This window comes from Dysidea avara, chromosome 9, assembly GCF_963678975.1.
Source record: "Dysidea avara chromosome 9, odDysAvar1.4, whole genome shotgun sequence".
Lineage (NCBI taxonomy): Eukaryota > Metazoa > Porifera > Demospongiae > Dictyoceratida > Dysideidae > Dysidea > Dysidea avara.
The window spans coordinates 28,189,635-28,206,562 of NC_089280.1; the positions used below are offsets into that span (position 1 = coordinate 28,189,635).

The window sequence follows — 16,928 nt, forward strand, 5'->3', positions numbered from 1 at the left end:
ATAGCAAGGTCTAGCCATCATGATGCAGGTAGGTCACATAAATTCTATAATTTCCTTAAAGGGGCAATATTTTTGAGGGTATACATAATTATAGCTGTGCAATAGTAATATAAGCTACAGTGCATACATGTTAGCTGAGAGTTGCATTATCTATAACAGGCTAGATGACTTAGTTTAAACCGTTTGACTCACTATGGTATTCTTACAATTTCGTAAAATTCTTACTCATTGTAGTTTAGGTGCAGTGACAAAACTGAGCCCAGCTACAATATGTATAGTTGCAAAAGCTCCACAATACCAACCACATCTAACTAGTAGGACCCTACAAACTGTAGCAGACGCATGCCAAAGGCCCACAAGAAGGATAATGCCTGGAGTCAGAATCTTGGTATCAACACTGCTGAATTGATCAAGGTCTGTGATTTTTCCCCACATTCACTGAATGCAGAGAAAAATCCTAGACTGATCCTCTAGCAACATACACACAAAGCTGGATCCTAAACTCGACTTCTCACAAGTCACCAACTAATTTTATTGCAATTACTATCCCATAGGGACTTGTGTGAGAGGCCTGCAAAATTAATGTAAAGGAGTAAGCCATTGAAACTGGTGAATGCAGAAGAAAGGTACAAGGTAATGAGTCCCCTTCAATGTTCAAGACAACAAGCACATTTCTACATCAAGCAGAGGCATATAATATCTTTTCAAAATCACATACTGTTGTTATCATCATATCAAACTCATTGTACTACACAAATACCAGTCAGTATCATCAGTCTATGTGACAACAATAGTGCACATTTAGGGTCAGCAAAAATAAACAAATATAGTGACAAAACTTCTCTACTGTACGTATAATGCATGTCAAAGAATTACACAGCTGCGTGATTTTGCAGGAGGTGAACGTGTCGGTTTAGGCTTGGCAGCTGCTGCCGCCGCTGCTTTGGCTGGCTTGCCAGTTTCAATTTCTATCAGCTTCACAACTCCATCATACATGTCTTGAATACACTGTACTTCAGAGAGACCAATTCGTCTCCTGTTGCTGATGTCATATACACCAATATCTTCTCCAGTTGACACACTGTGCTCCCCATGTATACCACGTTCCTGGATGTGGTATTCATCAAGCAGTTTTTTAAAATCTGCAGACTGTGATGCATTAGGTATTTTAATATGGACACTGGCCCTCATTCCAGTTCCTATATTTGTGGGACAACTAGCTAAATAGCCAAGCTTGTCTGTGTGTTGGAATCCACCCAGTCTGGAATCCAGCTCATTCACTGCACGACAGAGACGAGTAAAGACTGATCCAATATCACTTCCCTTCTCCATACTAATGATACGTAAGTGATCTTCTTCATTGACCCATACAAGGAATGTTTTGTCATGGTTGTAGTATATGCCTCTGCCTTCTGGCCAATCTCTGTTTGAACCAGCTGCCTCAAGGAAACGATCCCCTTTCTTGAACAGGAAGTGATCAGCCACTAACTTCAATCGAGTTTCTTCATCCATTCCAACCAAAGAATGGTAAGTACCAGCAAGATCTCCTTCAAGGGATTGTAAAACTTCTACAACTCTCTTCTCTAGCTCCAAACGTTCCTCTTTGGTAATGGTTGGAGACAGACCATATCCCTTCAGATTCCTTGCAACTCGGATACGTGTTGATCTGATGAATTTTCCATCTGGATCAGGATTAGGAGCCTTTAGGTTGCCAGGATTCATATCTGACTTGTGACCACCAGTGATCTTGTAAGGAGCATGGTACTCTTCAATGGCTGGGTTAAACAACGGAGCAAACACTTCATAACTCTCTTCATCTCCAGCATAGAAACCAGTTGAGGAGTCAAGGTTGACCAGACCAGACATTATGCAATTACTTAGAGTTGTCCCACGAGATGTCTTCAAATCTTTTAACTGTTCAAATAACTCGGGTGTAAGGTATTTCTTAAGATATGACTTGACTTCAGGGGCAGCAAGAACAGATGGAAAAACTTGCCCTGAGTGTAGCATTTCAATCTCTATCAGCTTCACAACTCCATCATACATGTCTTGGATACACTGAACTTCAGAGAGACCGATCCGTCTCCTGTTGCTGATGTCATATACACCAATATCTTCTCCGGTTGACACACTGTGCTCCCCATGTATACCACGTTCCTGGATGTGGTATTCATCAAGCAGTTTTTTAAAACCTGCAGACTGTGATGCATTAGGTATTTTGATATGGACACTGGCCCTCATTCCAGTTCCTATATTTGTGGGACAACTAGCTAAATAGCCAAGCTTGTCTGTGTGTTGGAATCCACCCAGCCTGGAATCCAGTTCATTTACTGCACGACAGAGACGAGTAAAGACTGATCCAATATCACTTCCCTTCTCCATACTAATGATACGTAAGTGATCTTCCTCATTAACCCACACAAGGAACGTTTTGTTATGGTTGTAGTATATGCCTCTGCCTTCTGGCCAATCTCTGTTTGAACCAGCTGCCTCAAGGAAACGGTCTCCTTTCTTGAACAGGAAGTGATCGGCCACCAACTTTAGTCGAGTTTCTTCATCCATTTCAACCAGAGAATGGTAAGTACCAGCAAGATCTCCTTCAAGGGATTGTAACACTTCTACAACCTTCTTCTCCAGCTCCAAACGTTCCTCTTTGGTAATGGTTGGAGATAAACCATATCCCTTCAGATTTCTTGCAACTCGGATACGTGTTGATCTGATGAACTTTCCATTTGGATCAGGATTAGGGGCCTTTAGGTTGTCAGGATTCATGTCTGACTTGTGACCATCAGTGATCTTGTAAGGAGCATGGTACTCTTCAATGGCTGGGTTAAACAATGGAGCAAACACTTCATAGCTCTCTTCATCTCCAGCATAGAAACCAGTGGAGGAGTCAAGGTTGACCAGACCAGACATAATGCAATTACTTAGAGTTGTCCCACGTGATGTCTTCAAATCCTTTAACTGTTGAAACACTTCAGGTGTGAGATACTTTTTAAGATAAGACTTTACTTCAGGAGGAGCAAGGACAGATGGGTAACTAAGCCCACAATACTGTCCTTCAATTTCAATCAGCTTCACAACTCCATCATACATGTCTTGGATGCATTGAACTTCAGAGAGACCAATTCGTCTCCTATTGCTGATGTCATATACACCGATATCTTCTCCAGTAGAAACACTGTGCTCCCCATGTATACCACGTTCCTGGATGTGGTAATCATCGAGTAATTTTCTAAACCCTGCAGATTCTGATGCATTAGGTATTTTAATGTGGACACTGGCCCTCATTCCAGTTCCTATGTTTGTGGGACAACTAGCTAAGTAGCCAAGCTTGTCTGTGTGTTGGAATCCACCCAGCCTAGAATCCAGCTCATTCACTGCACGACAGAGACGAGTAAAGACTGATCCAATGTCACTTCCCTTCTCCATACTAATGATACGTAAGTGATCTTCTTCATTGACCCATACAAGGAATGTTTTGTCATGGTTGTAGTATATGCCTCTGCCTTCTGGCCAATCTCTGTTTGAACCAGCTGCCTCAAGGAAACGATCCCCTTTCTTGAACAGGAAGTGATCAACTACTAACTTTTGTCGAGTTTCTTCATCCATTCCAACAAGAGAATGGTAAGTACCAGCAAGATCTCCTTCAAGGGATTGTAGCACTTCCACAACCTTCTTCTCTAGCTCCAAACGTTCCTCTTTGGTAATAGTTGGAGATAAACCATATCCCTTCAGATTCCTTGCAACTCGGATACGTGTTGATCTGATGAACTTTCCATCTGGATCAGGATTAGGAGCCTTCAAGTTGTCAGGATTCATGTCTGATTTGTGACCATCAGTAATCTTGTAAGGAGCATGGTACTCTTCAATGGCTGGGTTAAACAACGGAGCAAACACTTCATAACTCTCTTCATCTCCAGCATAGAAACCAGTGGAGGAGTCAAGGTTGACCAGACCAGACATTATACAGTTATTTAGAGTTGTCCCACGTGATGTTTTCAAACCTTTCAACTGCTCAAACATTTCAGGTGTGAGGTACTTTTTCAGAAATGACTTCACTCCGGGAGCATTTAGAACCGTTGGGAAACATTTACCATCAAGTTGGTCCAAGTACTCTGTTTCAATCTCTATCAGTTTCACAACTCCATCATACATGTCTTGGATACATTGTACTTCAGAAAGACCAATTCGTCTCCTGTTGCTGATGTCATATACACCAACATCTTCTCCAGTAGAAACACTGTGCTCACCATGTATACCACGTTCCTGGATGTGGTATTCATCTAACAGTTTGCTGAAACCATCACGAGTAGAGGCAAATGGAATCTTGATGTGGACACTGGCCCTCATTCCAGTTCCTATATTTGTAGGACAACTAGCTAAATAACCAAGCTTATCTGTGTGTTGGAATCCACCCAGTCTGGAATCCAGTTCATTCACTGCACGACAGAGACGACTGAAAACTGATCCGATGTCACTTCCCTTCTCCATACTAATGATACGCAAGTGATCTTCTTCATTGACCCACACAAGGAATGTTTTGTCATGGTTGTAGTATATGCCTCTGCCTTCTGGCCAATCTCTGTTTGAACCAGCTGCCTCAAGGAAACGGTCTCCTTTCTTGAACAGGAAGTGATCAGCAACTAACTTCTGTCGAGTTTCTTCATCCATTCCAACCAGAGAATGGTAAGTACCAGCAAGATCTCCTTCAAGGGATTGTAACACCTCTATAACCTTCTTCTCTAGCTCCAAACGTTCCTCTTTGGTAATGGTTGGAGACAGACCATATCCCTTCAGATTCCTTGCAACTCGGATACGTGTTGATCTGATGAACTTTCCATCTGGATCAGGATTAGGAGCCTTTAGGTTGTCAGGATTCATGTCTGATTTGTGACCATCAGTGATCTTGTAAGGAGCATGGTACTCTTCAATGGATGGGTTAAACAACGGAGCAAACACTTCATAACTCTCTTCATCTCCAGCATAGAAACCAGTGGAGGAGTCAATGTTGACCAGACCAGACATTATGCAATTACTTAGAGTCGTCCCACGTGATGTTTTCAACCCTTTCAACTGCTCAAACATTTCTGGTGTGAGATATTTTTTCAGATATGACTTCACTCCAGGGGCAGCAAGGAAAGCTGGAAAAGCTTCTCCTATATATTCCTTCTCAATCACTATCAGCTTCACAACTCCATTGTACATGTCTTGAATACATTGTACTTCAGAGAGACCAATTCGTCTCCTGTTGCTGATGTCATATACACCAATATCTTCTCCAGTTGACACACTGTGCTCCCCATGTATACCACGTTCCTGGATGTGGTATTCATCAAGCAGTTTTTTAAAACCTGCAGACTGTGATGCATTAGGTATTTTAATATGGACACTGGCCCTCATTCCAGTTCCTATATTTGTGGGACAACTAGCTAAATAGCCAAGCTTGTCTGTGTGTTGGAATCCACCCAGCCTGGAATCCAGTTCATTTACTGCACGACAGAGACGAGTAAAGACTGATCCAATATCACTTCCCTTCTCCATACTAATGATACGCAAGTGATCTTCCTCATTGACCCATACAAGGAATGTTTTGTCATGGTTGTAGTATATGCCTCTGCCTTCTGGCCAATCTCTGTTTGAACCAGCTGCCTCAAGGAAACGATCTCCTTTCTTGAACAGGAAGTGATCGGCCACCAACTTTAGTCGAGTTTCTTCATCCATTCCAACTAGAGAATGGTAAGTACCAGCAAGATCTCCTTCAAGGGATTGTAAAACTTCTACAACTTTCTTCTCTAGCTCTAAACGTTCCTCTTTTGTAATAGTTGGAGACAGACCATATCCCTTCAGATTCCTTGCAACTCGGATACGTGTTGATCTAATGAACCTTCCTTCAGAATCAGGATTAGGAGCCTTCAGGTTGTCAGGATTCATGTCTGATTTGTGACCATCAGTGATCTTGTAAGGAGCATGGTACTCTTCAATGGATGGGTTAAACAATGGAGCAAACACTTCATAGCTCTCTTCATCTCCAGCATAGAAACCAGTGGAGGAATCAAGGTTGACCAGACCAGACATTATACAATTACTTAGAGTTGTCCCACGTGATGTCTTCAAATCCTTTAACTGTTGAAACACTTCAGGTGTGAGATACTTTTTCAAATACGACTTTACTTCAGGGGCAGTAATAATGGACGGAAAACATTCTCCTGTAAATTGCTTCTCGATTTCTATCAGCTTCACAACTCCATCATACATGTCTTGGATACACTGTACTTCAGAGAGACCGATCCGTCTCCTGTTGCTGATGTCATATACACCAATATCTTCTCCAGTAGAAACACTGTGCTCACCATGTATACCACGTTCCTGGATGTGATATTCATCAAGCAATTTTTTAAAACCTGCACACTCTGATGCATGGGGTATCTTAACATGGACACTAGCCCTCATTCCAGTTCCTATGTTTGTAGGACAACTAGCTAAATAGCCAAGCTTGTCTGTGTGTTGGAATCCACCCAGTCTGGAATCCAGCTCATTCACTGCACGACAGAGACGAGTAAAGACTGATCCAATGTCACTTCCCTTCTCCATACTAATGATACGTAAGTGATCTTCTTCATTGACCCATACAAGGAATGTTTTGTCATGGTTGTAGTATATGCCTCTGCCTTCTGGCCAATCTCTGTTTGAACCAGCTGCCTCAAGGAAACGATCCCCTTTCTTGAACAGGAAGTGATCAGCTACTAACTTCTGTCGAGTTTCTTCATCCATTCCTACAAGAGAATGGTAAGTACCAGCAAGATCTCCTTCAAGGGATTGTAGCACTTCCACAACCTTCTTCTCTAGCTCCAAACGTTCCTCTTTGGTAATAGTTGGAGATAAACCATATCCCTTTAGATTCCTTGCAACTCGGATACGTGTTGATCTGATGAACTTTCCATCTGGATCAGGATTAGGAGCCTTCAAGTTGTCAGGATTCATGTCTGATTTGTGACCATCAGTTATCTTGTAAGGAGCATGGTACTCTTCAATGGCTGGGTTAAACAACGGAGCAAACACTTCATAGCTCTCTTCATCTCCAGCATAGAAACCAGTTGAGGAATCAAGGTTGACCAGACCAGATACAATGCAGTGCCACAAAGTAGTTTCACGAGATGTTTTTTTGTCTTTCAGTACATTGAACAGCTCTGGTGTAAGATATTTTTTTAAAAATGACTTGACTTCTGGCTTGTTTAAATCTTCCGGAAACTTTGTTTTATCAATAGAATCCATTTCTAAAATAAAGGAAATTGTTTTATAATTGACCACATATACACAACACATTACACCCAACAATTGACCCTTAAGTGTGCATAAACTGATGTATCGGTCATTACACAGGACTATAAATTAAATGCTATGACTTTCAAGAATTTGTTGACTTCTTTCTATGGTGAAGCAAACTAAGACATTTTAATTGCATGGTATATGTAGACTAAATTTTAAATGCCTGTAGTACCACTTCATAATCACTCTACTTATGATGTTCTAGTATCAACTGCACTTGTTCTGAAGTGGTCATGCCCTTCAGTAACTGGGAACAAGAATAACTGGATCTCTACAGTACACTTAATAGTTAGCATTGTAAACAATCTTTTAAAGCAACAGTGACATTAGTAACAAAGAGCAAGAGTATTATATAGGTGACAGTGTCATGGTGCCATTTTCATGTGACTCCAGTCTGTATATAAGTGCATGCATAGCTCTTTATATGACTGAAAACAGGACCTGAAGGCAACTGTTCAATTACTGATAAGTTACAAGTTCAATTATCAATAAGTTAACAATGTTTACTGTAAACACTATAAATTGTAAAACATTCTAAGTTACACGTATGTTGTGAATTGTAAGTTATGACAGTTTAGAAGCAGTGAATTCACGTGTCTATAAGCTTGACGTGCAGGGCTAATACTGAGAAAGAGGAATTACGAATGTTCACCCCACCAAAACACTGACCAGAAGTCAGTCTAGCAAACTAAGACAACACTGCAGTAACATTTGAGTATATAGAAGCCTAGACAAATGCTTAAAATGGCCTGAAACAACCCAAAAAGTTAAACTTTCAAGTGTTTCCTACAGTTTGAGCTACTTGTTATCATGAATTTTTGCTTAGTGCCTTATGATATGCGAATGGAAAATTATTGCACACAAATGATAACTTTTGCATCTTTGCTAAGTTTCTGTCTTCCGCAATCAGTGGCTCTACCCAGGAATTATGAATTAGTACGTACAAACAATGCATACCAACTTCCTAGTCCCTCTGTAGCGTTTGCTTAAATATGCATAAAGTAATGCTTTGCTATAATAAAGATGAAAATCTGTCTGTGTATACATTCCATTCTTTGTTGTGCTGCTAATTGGGCAGCCAAAGCATGTGTCAACATGGGACTTTGAACACTCATCACCTGCAACTCCAAGTTTGTTGTTGTAAATGGCTACACACTCTCTACAGAGGGTTGGTGTAGAGCTACATTCTTCTAAAAACCAGAAAAGAAAAGATGGCACTGAGAAGAAAAAAGTTGTCATGGGCAGGAATCAAACTTTCAACCTTTGAGTTAACAGTTCTATGCATAACACTACCACTTCATGTGTCAAATGTTGATGATGCTTACTGCACGTATCGACACAATTCACATGTGAAATGAAACATCCATCATCTAGCTATCTCACCAAAAATTCACTGCAACTTTCTTTCCTTCATCCATAGTGTAGACAGAAACTTCAGCTGCACTCCATTGCAAACCACAGGAAAAAGTGTTCAGCTGACCATAAAAGAGAAAAAAGCTAATAGAGCACTGTGGCCAAGACATCACCAATCTATAGGGCTGTTCCTTCTTCACAGAAAGCAGGGAAGCAAATCTCTTGTAAACAGTAGTAAGAGCACTACTCTGTTCCCCGAAGGTAGTAAACACCAAAGGTTCCACCTTACCAACTCGCTACTCATATCGTTGCTGATTCTCCCATTAAAATCATCTATAAAGGGAAGCAATAGCACTGCTACAGTAGTAGCTTGAAGTAGTTGGATACTCTTACTCTTTTGATGCAGACCAACCCGAAATTCCTAGCACTAACATCTAAATGAGCCTCATCCTCAACATTGGCTGTTGCATACTGAAGGTTCTATAGTCGCTGTAACACAGGTTCTAAGGCATACATCAGACAGAAGAGTCGTGGTAAAGTTTATTATGTAAGGAACCCAGTAAAGCCCCCAAAGCTGTGGCCAGACACATTTGGATGGAAGACCTAACAATGGTAACCGACCAGCATAAAGCATCCCCTAATGTAGAGCAAACCCATGTTCTTCAATTGGGGAACAGATATGTAGCTAAGAAGAAGCCCCTTTCTCACTGGACAAAAATTTATTGAAGATTAACAGGCAATAGAGGAGTTAGCTGAGAGGCAAAGGATGCTTCCTGCCGTTGTTTCAATGCATTGATATCAACTTTAGTCAGACCTTGGTCAGCAAAACAGCCGCATTAAAGTTGTGCTGCTGTAGAATAGAGGTGTGCAATGACTAATTTAGACATATCTCGATATTTCCTTTGAACTTATCTCGATTATCTAACATATCTTGATAACTGAAACAATTATTTATTTTTATAACCTGAACAAATTGCAATTTGAAGACTATAAAAAAAGTGAAAATGTTAGTCTTTACACTGTTCCCAAGTGGTAGGAGAGTTGGAACCCCCAAGAGGTGTCTACACCATCAGGTATACAAATAATTTATGGAAGTTTGCTATCATCTAGATTAATAAACCTATCATCCTTATCTCGATAAGTCTTATGATATCTCGATAATCGAATATATCTAGATAATCACACACCTCTACTGTGGAATAATCTGAGTGGTCAAAGCAGAAGTGACTGTTACAGGAGCATCGAATTCAAAACCGGCAACCGCTGAAGGATCAACCAAACCAAGTCCTCCCATTTGCACAGGAAGAGCTTCCTTTCCAACTCACTTATTTTGCTCATAGTATCCTGCAGACATGGGGCCAAGTACATTTGAAAGTACTTAAGTAAAGTACAAGTACTTTTGAATTTTCCAAGTATAAGTACAAGTACTCTGGCGACAATCAAGAGAGTACTTAAGTAAAGTACAAGTACATGCTGGAAGTACTCAAGTAAAGTACAAGTACATTTTACTGTAGCATAATATATACTGTATTCAGTGTATTGTAGTATGTAAGTGTACCTAGTGGGGTTGGTACTTTCAGGTTTTTGTCAACTATTCACTCTCTTAAACATTTAAAATGCACTAACTTAAGCAGCAGCATTGTTTTTATTTGCCAGAATTCTATTACATCATTAATCGTGGCTACATGATACATAGTAAGGTTAGGGAAGGCACTAGAAGAATTGTACAATGTACCTTCATGCAATTTTGTTAAGTATCCACTGTGTACAAACTATGCACAATGTTTGCAGTACTTACAAGTACTTAGGTACTCAAGTACATACAAGTACTTAGCAAAGTACTTGAGTATAAGTACAAGTACACCGGCAAATTAAGGAAGTATTTAAGTAAAGTACAAGTACTTTCAAATCTGTACTTAAGTGTACTTAAGTATAAGTACTCATGTACTTGGCCCCATGTCTGGTATCCTGATATTGCTTGGACTGTTGGGAAAGTATGTAGCAGCACATTTGATAGGTATAAGCCAGCCCAATTGGATGCATGTTCATTTGTGTGTGTTCTTTAGAATAAACGCCTTTTCTTTGGTAACTTCAATTCTTTATGATGCAAAAACTAATTGGCAATTTAAGGTGGCGCTGCACTGATTAAGTTCACCCGCACAAAATAATTTGCACAATTTTAGGGTGGCCCAAAAGTTCGCTAGTGTAGAACTTGATCTATGCCTAAAAAGCTGTTGTGATAACCTGTGATACTTTAGTTTAGCATACAAAGTTTCACGAAATATCATTTTATGCCTATACTACCCTGAAGTTTCAAGCAGATTTTTAAAATAACTTGGGAAATGAACAACCTAGCACTAAGCCACTTCAGTTTCAACTATTTCTCGCCTTGTAGAACAACTCTACACTTTCCTGTTTACTGATAACAGCATGGAAAGTAGTGAAAATGCATGCCTGTAGACTACAACAAATATTCACTATCCATCCCAAATTGTGAAAATTCGAAGCATACTAACACTTGCCTGATGCCTATACCAAATTTTAACGATCTGTGGTGCATAATTTTGAAGTCATTTAGCGAGAAAGGAGACTGTGTGGCAGGCTCTGTATAACAGAACCCATGCAATGGCAGCTGGTGCTGTTTGCTAGTGAATTAACCACCAGGTTTGTGACAAGCTAATGTTAGCAACGGTAGCTTGGCTATCTGACAGAGCTTGTTCTGTTAGTCCATTGAGACGTTTTATTGGTATCTATGGATTTCTGTATTTGTTCATGCATTACCACAAACATGCTGTCCAATTAGCTTTGTACGGCTGCCCTTAATCAGTCCAGCGCCACCTTAACTTACATGCCGTTCTGTGATTAACAGGTTTGCATCATTTTACTAATACTTGCATGATGGAATAAGTTTATGTACAGAAGGTTAAATCATGTATGTTACACTTTGGAACATGACCTATAATGCTTCATTCCCAATGCATTGATTTATGCATTGATTTACGTTATGGTGATTAACGTGGAATCTGAAATGGACAAATGGTCCTGCAGGTAGGGCAGGTACCACAGCACGTTAAAGATGCAGAGCTGCACTCCACTATTGGACTCTTGAGAATGCATACAGTGTATGCGATAGGTATAGCCTATTGGATGCGTGTTATGTGTCTGTGAGTTTTATTAGAGTAAGTACCTTATTTTTGATACTAACTACATGCCTACATTTTAAAATAATTAACCTGGGTGCCAGAAAGCACGTGCACGCACCTGTGTGTTAGTGCTGTGCATGTTACATGTGCCTACAGGTAGTTAACTTATACATGTTAACTATACTTGATAGAAAATTTTATACCAATTGCAATACATGTTTAATTGTGGAATGAACATTCTATTATCTCAATCGCGCATTACACAAATTAGGCTTTTGCATTATAACTCCATGGTTGTTACTCAGACTTATTTTTGACTACAAGTTAGACTATTCACACAACGATCTTCAATTTGTTACTATTGTGTCATTTTACAAGCCTTGACTGCAATCTAGCTACCCGTGCTTCATTTTCTCCATACATAGCTATTTTACTGGTACTTTGATTTCTACCTAATTACAAAAGGTTGGCTAATCTATCCACGTATTGATTTTCAGCTTCTTTCCATAAGTGGTCTATCCTGTAGGTCTGGTATTATTTGACGTGAATAATCAAACAGTACAGTAGTAACAAGAGTTCATAATATTTACTAACCATCCGTGTGCCTGAAATTGCTTTCTCAAAAATATGTGTGTGTGTGTTTGTATGTATATGTATGTTTGTATATTAGTTTGTCTCTTTCCATACCCATGGAGCAAAGTGGCTTTTGCTAAAAGCAGCCTGTATATAAGAAATGAAGGCTGCACAGTACCAGTATAAAACTTCCCAGTAGGTAAGCTTTCAGTTTGAGGTGGTTCATTCGTGCCAGCTTGAAAAATGGGTGAAGCAAGTTCCTGAAGACGTTATGAATGCCTTTGGGCTTTAATGGACATAATACAACAAAAATAAAACGGTGTATCTGGCTTCGTAGGCTACAAGAAATAACAAATCCTTCAGGGAGTGTGCAAACGAAAATGAAAGGCAGCCTTGAGACTTTCCCTAAACAATTCACATGAGTAAACACAACACACTATAAAACAGTTGAGAAGATACTTCTGTGCATAATTTTTCGAAGTGCTTCGTTAGAGTTATGCTTCCTTAGCAATGCATAGCAACGCAATTACTGAATTACTATATAATTCGTGAATTATGAAATACGCTAAACTACAGTATTTACAAATAGCTGAATTCAATACCACGAATATAAAGTAAATTATATCCATGGTTGAATTATTACCTATTTAGCTAGAATGGGATAGTATTAACTGCATAGGCACCAGGTTTTTAGAAGTAGCATAGCATTAACTTGTTTTCGACCAGCTGTGAGTACACACCTGGCTTCCTGAAATTAGTTTGGCCAAAACCATGTGTTTGCGTGTCTGTCCAACACCCAAGTGAGCAAACAGACTTTGAGCTACAGAAAATAAACTTTCATTCAGTGCATAAAGGCTATTTTACGTACTGTATTAAAACTTTTGTGTTTTTGTCGTGTTTACAGGGTGTGTGGCCGGTAAGGTGAAATAGTTTAGTAGGGGCTAGTCCACGTGCTATAACAGGCATAAAACAGCTCAAAATCAACATAACAGGCCTTGTAAGCTACCAGGAATGACGTATCTTCTCAAGTTGAAAGGAGGGCATATCCACATTGCACGCAAACGATAATAATTAACAGCAGTCACAGGGTTCTGCCAAGGAATTCCTGAGTGGTGGCCTAAAGTTAACATGAACTGATATGCTGTGTGTTATATTAGGGTATATTGCATGTGTATCAGTGGAACTGTACTGGTCGGATTTAAGAGGGTATTGGTCGGTTTTTAGAGGTACTGGTCGCTTTGAACCACTGCCGACCAGTGTGGGCAGAGTCCTGCAGTTATATGCTTTGTGTAGAGAATAATAACATGATAGACAAACCATAAAACAGTTAAGAAGATACCTGTGTGTAATTTCTGGTTCAAAGCGATTTGTTCGAGTTTCGCTTCCATAGCAACATAATTGATGAACTACAAAATAATTGGTGAGTTACAAAATACGTTTAATGTTAATGGCACTGTATGTATTGCTATAAAACAAGGCGAGAAAAAATAATAGCATGCTGTGTGCTATTAATCTACTATCTACTATTTAAAGCTGAAATGTTGTCTGTCTATCCGTGGTCCAGTTAACTCCCGAACAGTAGTGCCGATTGACCCCGGATTTGCTGCATATTAATCGCCATCAAGCTAGCACCAAGAAGTTTATTAATAGAAGTTTCTGGCATGTCCCATTTGCTGTACAGCGCCGAAAAATTGCCATTACTGCAATTTCGTAAACAGGTATTTCAAGCACAGCTACTTTCCACTACATGGAATGGTGATTGCAGCCCTATGTTGTTGATTTGTTATAATACATACCCTTTGGTGGTAATTACATGGCAAATTCTACTGCTACAGTGTCACTATGGAATAAAAGTCTTGAACATTTTCTAAGAAGTGCCACGCCCACATTTTGTCAGTAATTAACTTCAAACTCTACAGACATACTCGTTTATCCAATGGTGGAATTCATGCCTACAACTAATTACAATTCAGCAAGAAAGCAAACAGACAGGAAATTCGAAGTATAATATTTATGGAAACACCCTTACCTTGAATTCCATTGCTACGTCAACAGTAATGACGTCAGACGCTGAACTATTCTAAACAATGTGCTATGAAGGAAAGCGAGTTTCTGTGCTTCTAGAATGGTAAATAGGTGGATCACAACAAAGTAGAAGAGTAACAATGAGGCACCTTTGCCTGGAGTGATGCCTGTTTTACAAAATCCATGCCGAACAACACAAACTTGCGACTGAAGAGGAGTGATATCTTTGGCCTCCAGGAATATGAACACTGGAGTAGAGTACAAACAGCACAGGCCTGAACTAAATGGGATAGAAACACAGCTTTGAGTGATCCAAAGAGGAAGCTAAGGGGAGTGGTCGAGGCTATGAGTGAGCCGAGAGACTGGAGTTACCGTATGTAATCAACTTCCAAGTTTCAAGCGAGTAGGCCATGATGGAATTTATAGTTCGTACTTGGCCGGCAAAGCAGATGGATAACAGTGGTTAACTACGGGTATTTGCAGGCCCGCCTTTAGTCTAGCTTTAATGTCCTGAATCACATGATCAGCTGGCAATTTTAATTCAACATCAATGTGTATTCAACTGATCAATCATATGGACGTCCATATGTCACAGACTTGCTGTTTGTTTTATTCTTTTGTAACGTGTGTGCACGCACGCGTGTGTGTGTATCAATGTCAGAAAGATTATACAAAACTTGAATGCCTGCTGCATCATCAATAATATTGTATTATTAGTGTTACAGTTGGTGAGCTATAGCAGTACATGTATGGTTAAGTACAAACAATACAATATTCGAAGGGGAGGCACAATATTATATCATTCATTTAGCTCAACCTGCATGAAGGGCAGATACCGCAGCTAGTGAATTAATAAAGTAAGGGATAGTAGTTACTGAGCATCTGGTTTTGAAGTAGCACAGCATAGACTTGCTCATAATATCACCAGCTTAGGTCAAGTAATAAGCTAAACCCCCCCCCCCCCCCCACACACACACACACACAAAATTATATGAATTACTAGTACTCATGTAGGGTTCCTCCCTAAAATGAACAACACCCAACAAAATGCTACCATTAAAAACCATTGTAGATATATCATGTGATAAAAAGCACTTATAAGGAAGAGAGTATAGCATCAAATCTAGCATTAAAATAACAAAAAAAAGCTGACTGTATATAGATTTTCTTTAAAAAAAAAACCTCCAAACATTCCAGATCATATTCACAAGGGTAGAGGCCAAACAAAGTGGTGTACGGCCACCATTATTTTCAAATACATTCTTCACACAAGGAAATTATACTAAGACAAAAATTTTCCGTATTTTGACACTTTCATTAACAGAGCATATTTAGATCCCACAAGTGCTTACACTACTGTAAGAAGTAGTATGTATCACATGACCACACCCCTTAATAATTTAGCTGCAATCAACTGCAGCTTTTTTACTGTAGAAAATGCAACTAGTTCACTTGAGATAAGCAGCAATATTGAGATATACCGTCACAGACAAACACATGTGAAGATCATAACTTTGTTATAACAAAAAGTTAACAAACTAGTATAACTTTAAAAATGAAGCAGGATTCCAGCAATGATAAAAGTAGTGAAACAAAATATAACAATGACAGTAGCTATTACAACATAGCTATTTGGGAAATTCCTTATTTTAGTATTGAACAGATGGTGGTAACATGTTAATGCAGGGATTTTCCCACATAGCTATGTTGTAATAGCTACCATCATTGTTATCTCATTTCAGTACCTTTTATCACTGGAAATTTAAATTAAAAACTAGTTGTTCATTCCGCGTCTATTTATCACATTCAAACTAAACTTAGTACAAAGATGCGCCCACAATGTGTTAAAGGCAATTGGATAATACATTGTATGAAAAGACCAAAAAATGAACTAACCTTTTTGAAGGTTTGTATTTAACATTCTAAAAAGAAAATTTTAAAATTGGCCAAAGCCATTCTTGCATTCAGTAGCATGTTAAAACTACTACCAGTAGAGACAACTTGACTGTGTTTGGCTGTTAACACTAAAGCATAACAGTCACTGTAGAGCAGCGCGACTTCAAAAGCTTGCATAACATGTACTTGCGACAGTTACAGTTTGTCAAAACGAACAGTATGCAAAACTACTATATGGCTTCAACTATACCACTAAAAATATTCATAGCTGCTACTCGCGTACTGTTATTGAAACGTACTCAAACATATTTGATGCATTACAGCTGCTATAACCAATATTACCTTCACTTGTGGGTCAGTCGAGAGGTAAACGGGCTCGAAGTTAGCAGCAGGTATTCCGCGGACCTAAAGGACACACAGCGTATTCAGTAAACCACTTACAATACATAAAATCAATTGCAGAAACTACGCTTGCGAAATGACACATACCTCTTGTCCTTCGATACGCCGTTGCTAAGGAGGAGTCCGTAAATCACGAGAGTATAGCGCTTTTAAAACTTACATCACGTGCCTATCAGCCATATGCGTCTTAATTATATACGGCGCGCG

The 16,928-nt window shown here is 39.4% G+C and overlaps 1 protein-coding gene across 1 annotated transcript; it reads right to left on the reverse strand.

Moving 5' to 3' along the window:
• Positions 1-671: 671 nt before the first annotated feature.
• LOC136265557 (uncharacterized) lies at positions 672-16,874 on the reverse strand. The gene is made up of 3 exons (XM_066060432.1): positions 16,809-16,874; positions 16,662-16,724; positions 672-7,277 (listed from the first exon to the last, which is right to left on the reverse strand). The coding sequence occupies exon 3, from the start codon at positions 7,273-7,275 to the stop codon at positions 865-867; it is 6,411 nt and encodes a 2,136-aa protein (XP_065916504.1). The 5' UTR covers positions 7,276-7,277; positions 16,662-16,724; positions 16,809-16,874; the 3' UTR covers positions 672-864.
• Between the last annotated feature and the right edge of the window lie 54 nt (positions 16,875-16,928).

Coding starts and splice junctions, on each gene's coding strand:
- LOC136265557 (XM_066060432.1), bottom strand. CDS start 7,275: ATGGATTCTATTGATAAAACAAAGTTTCCGGAAGATTTAAACAAGCCA.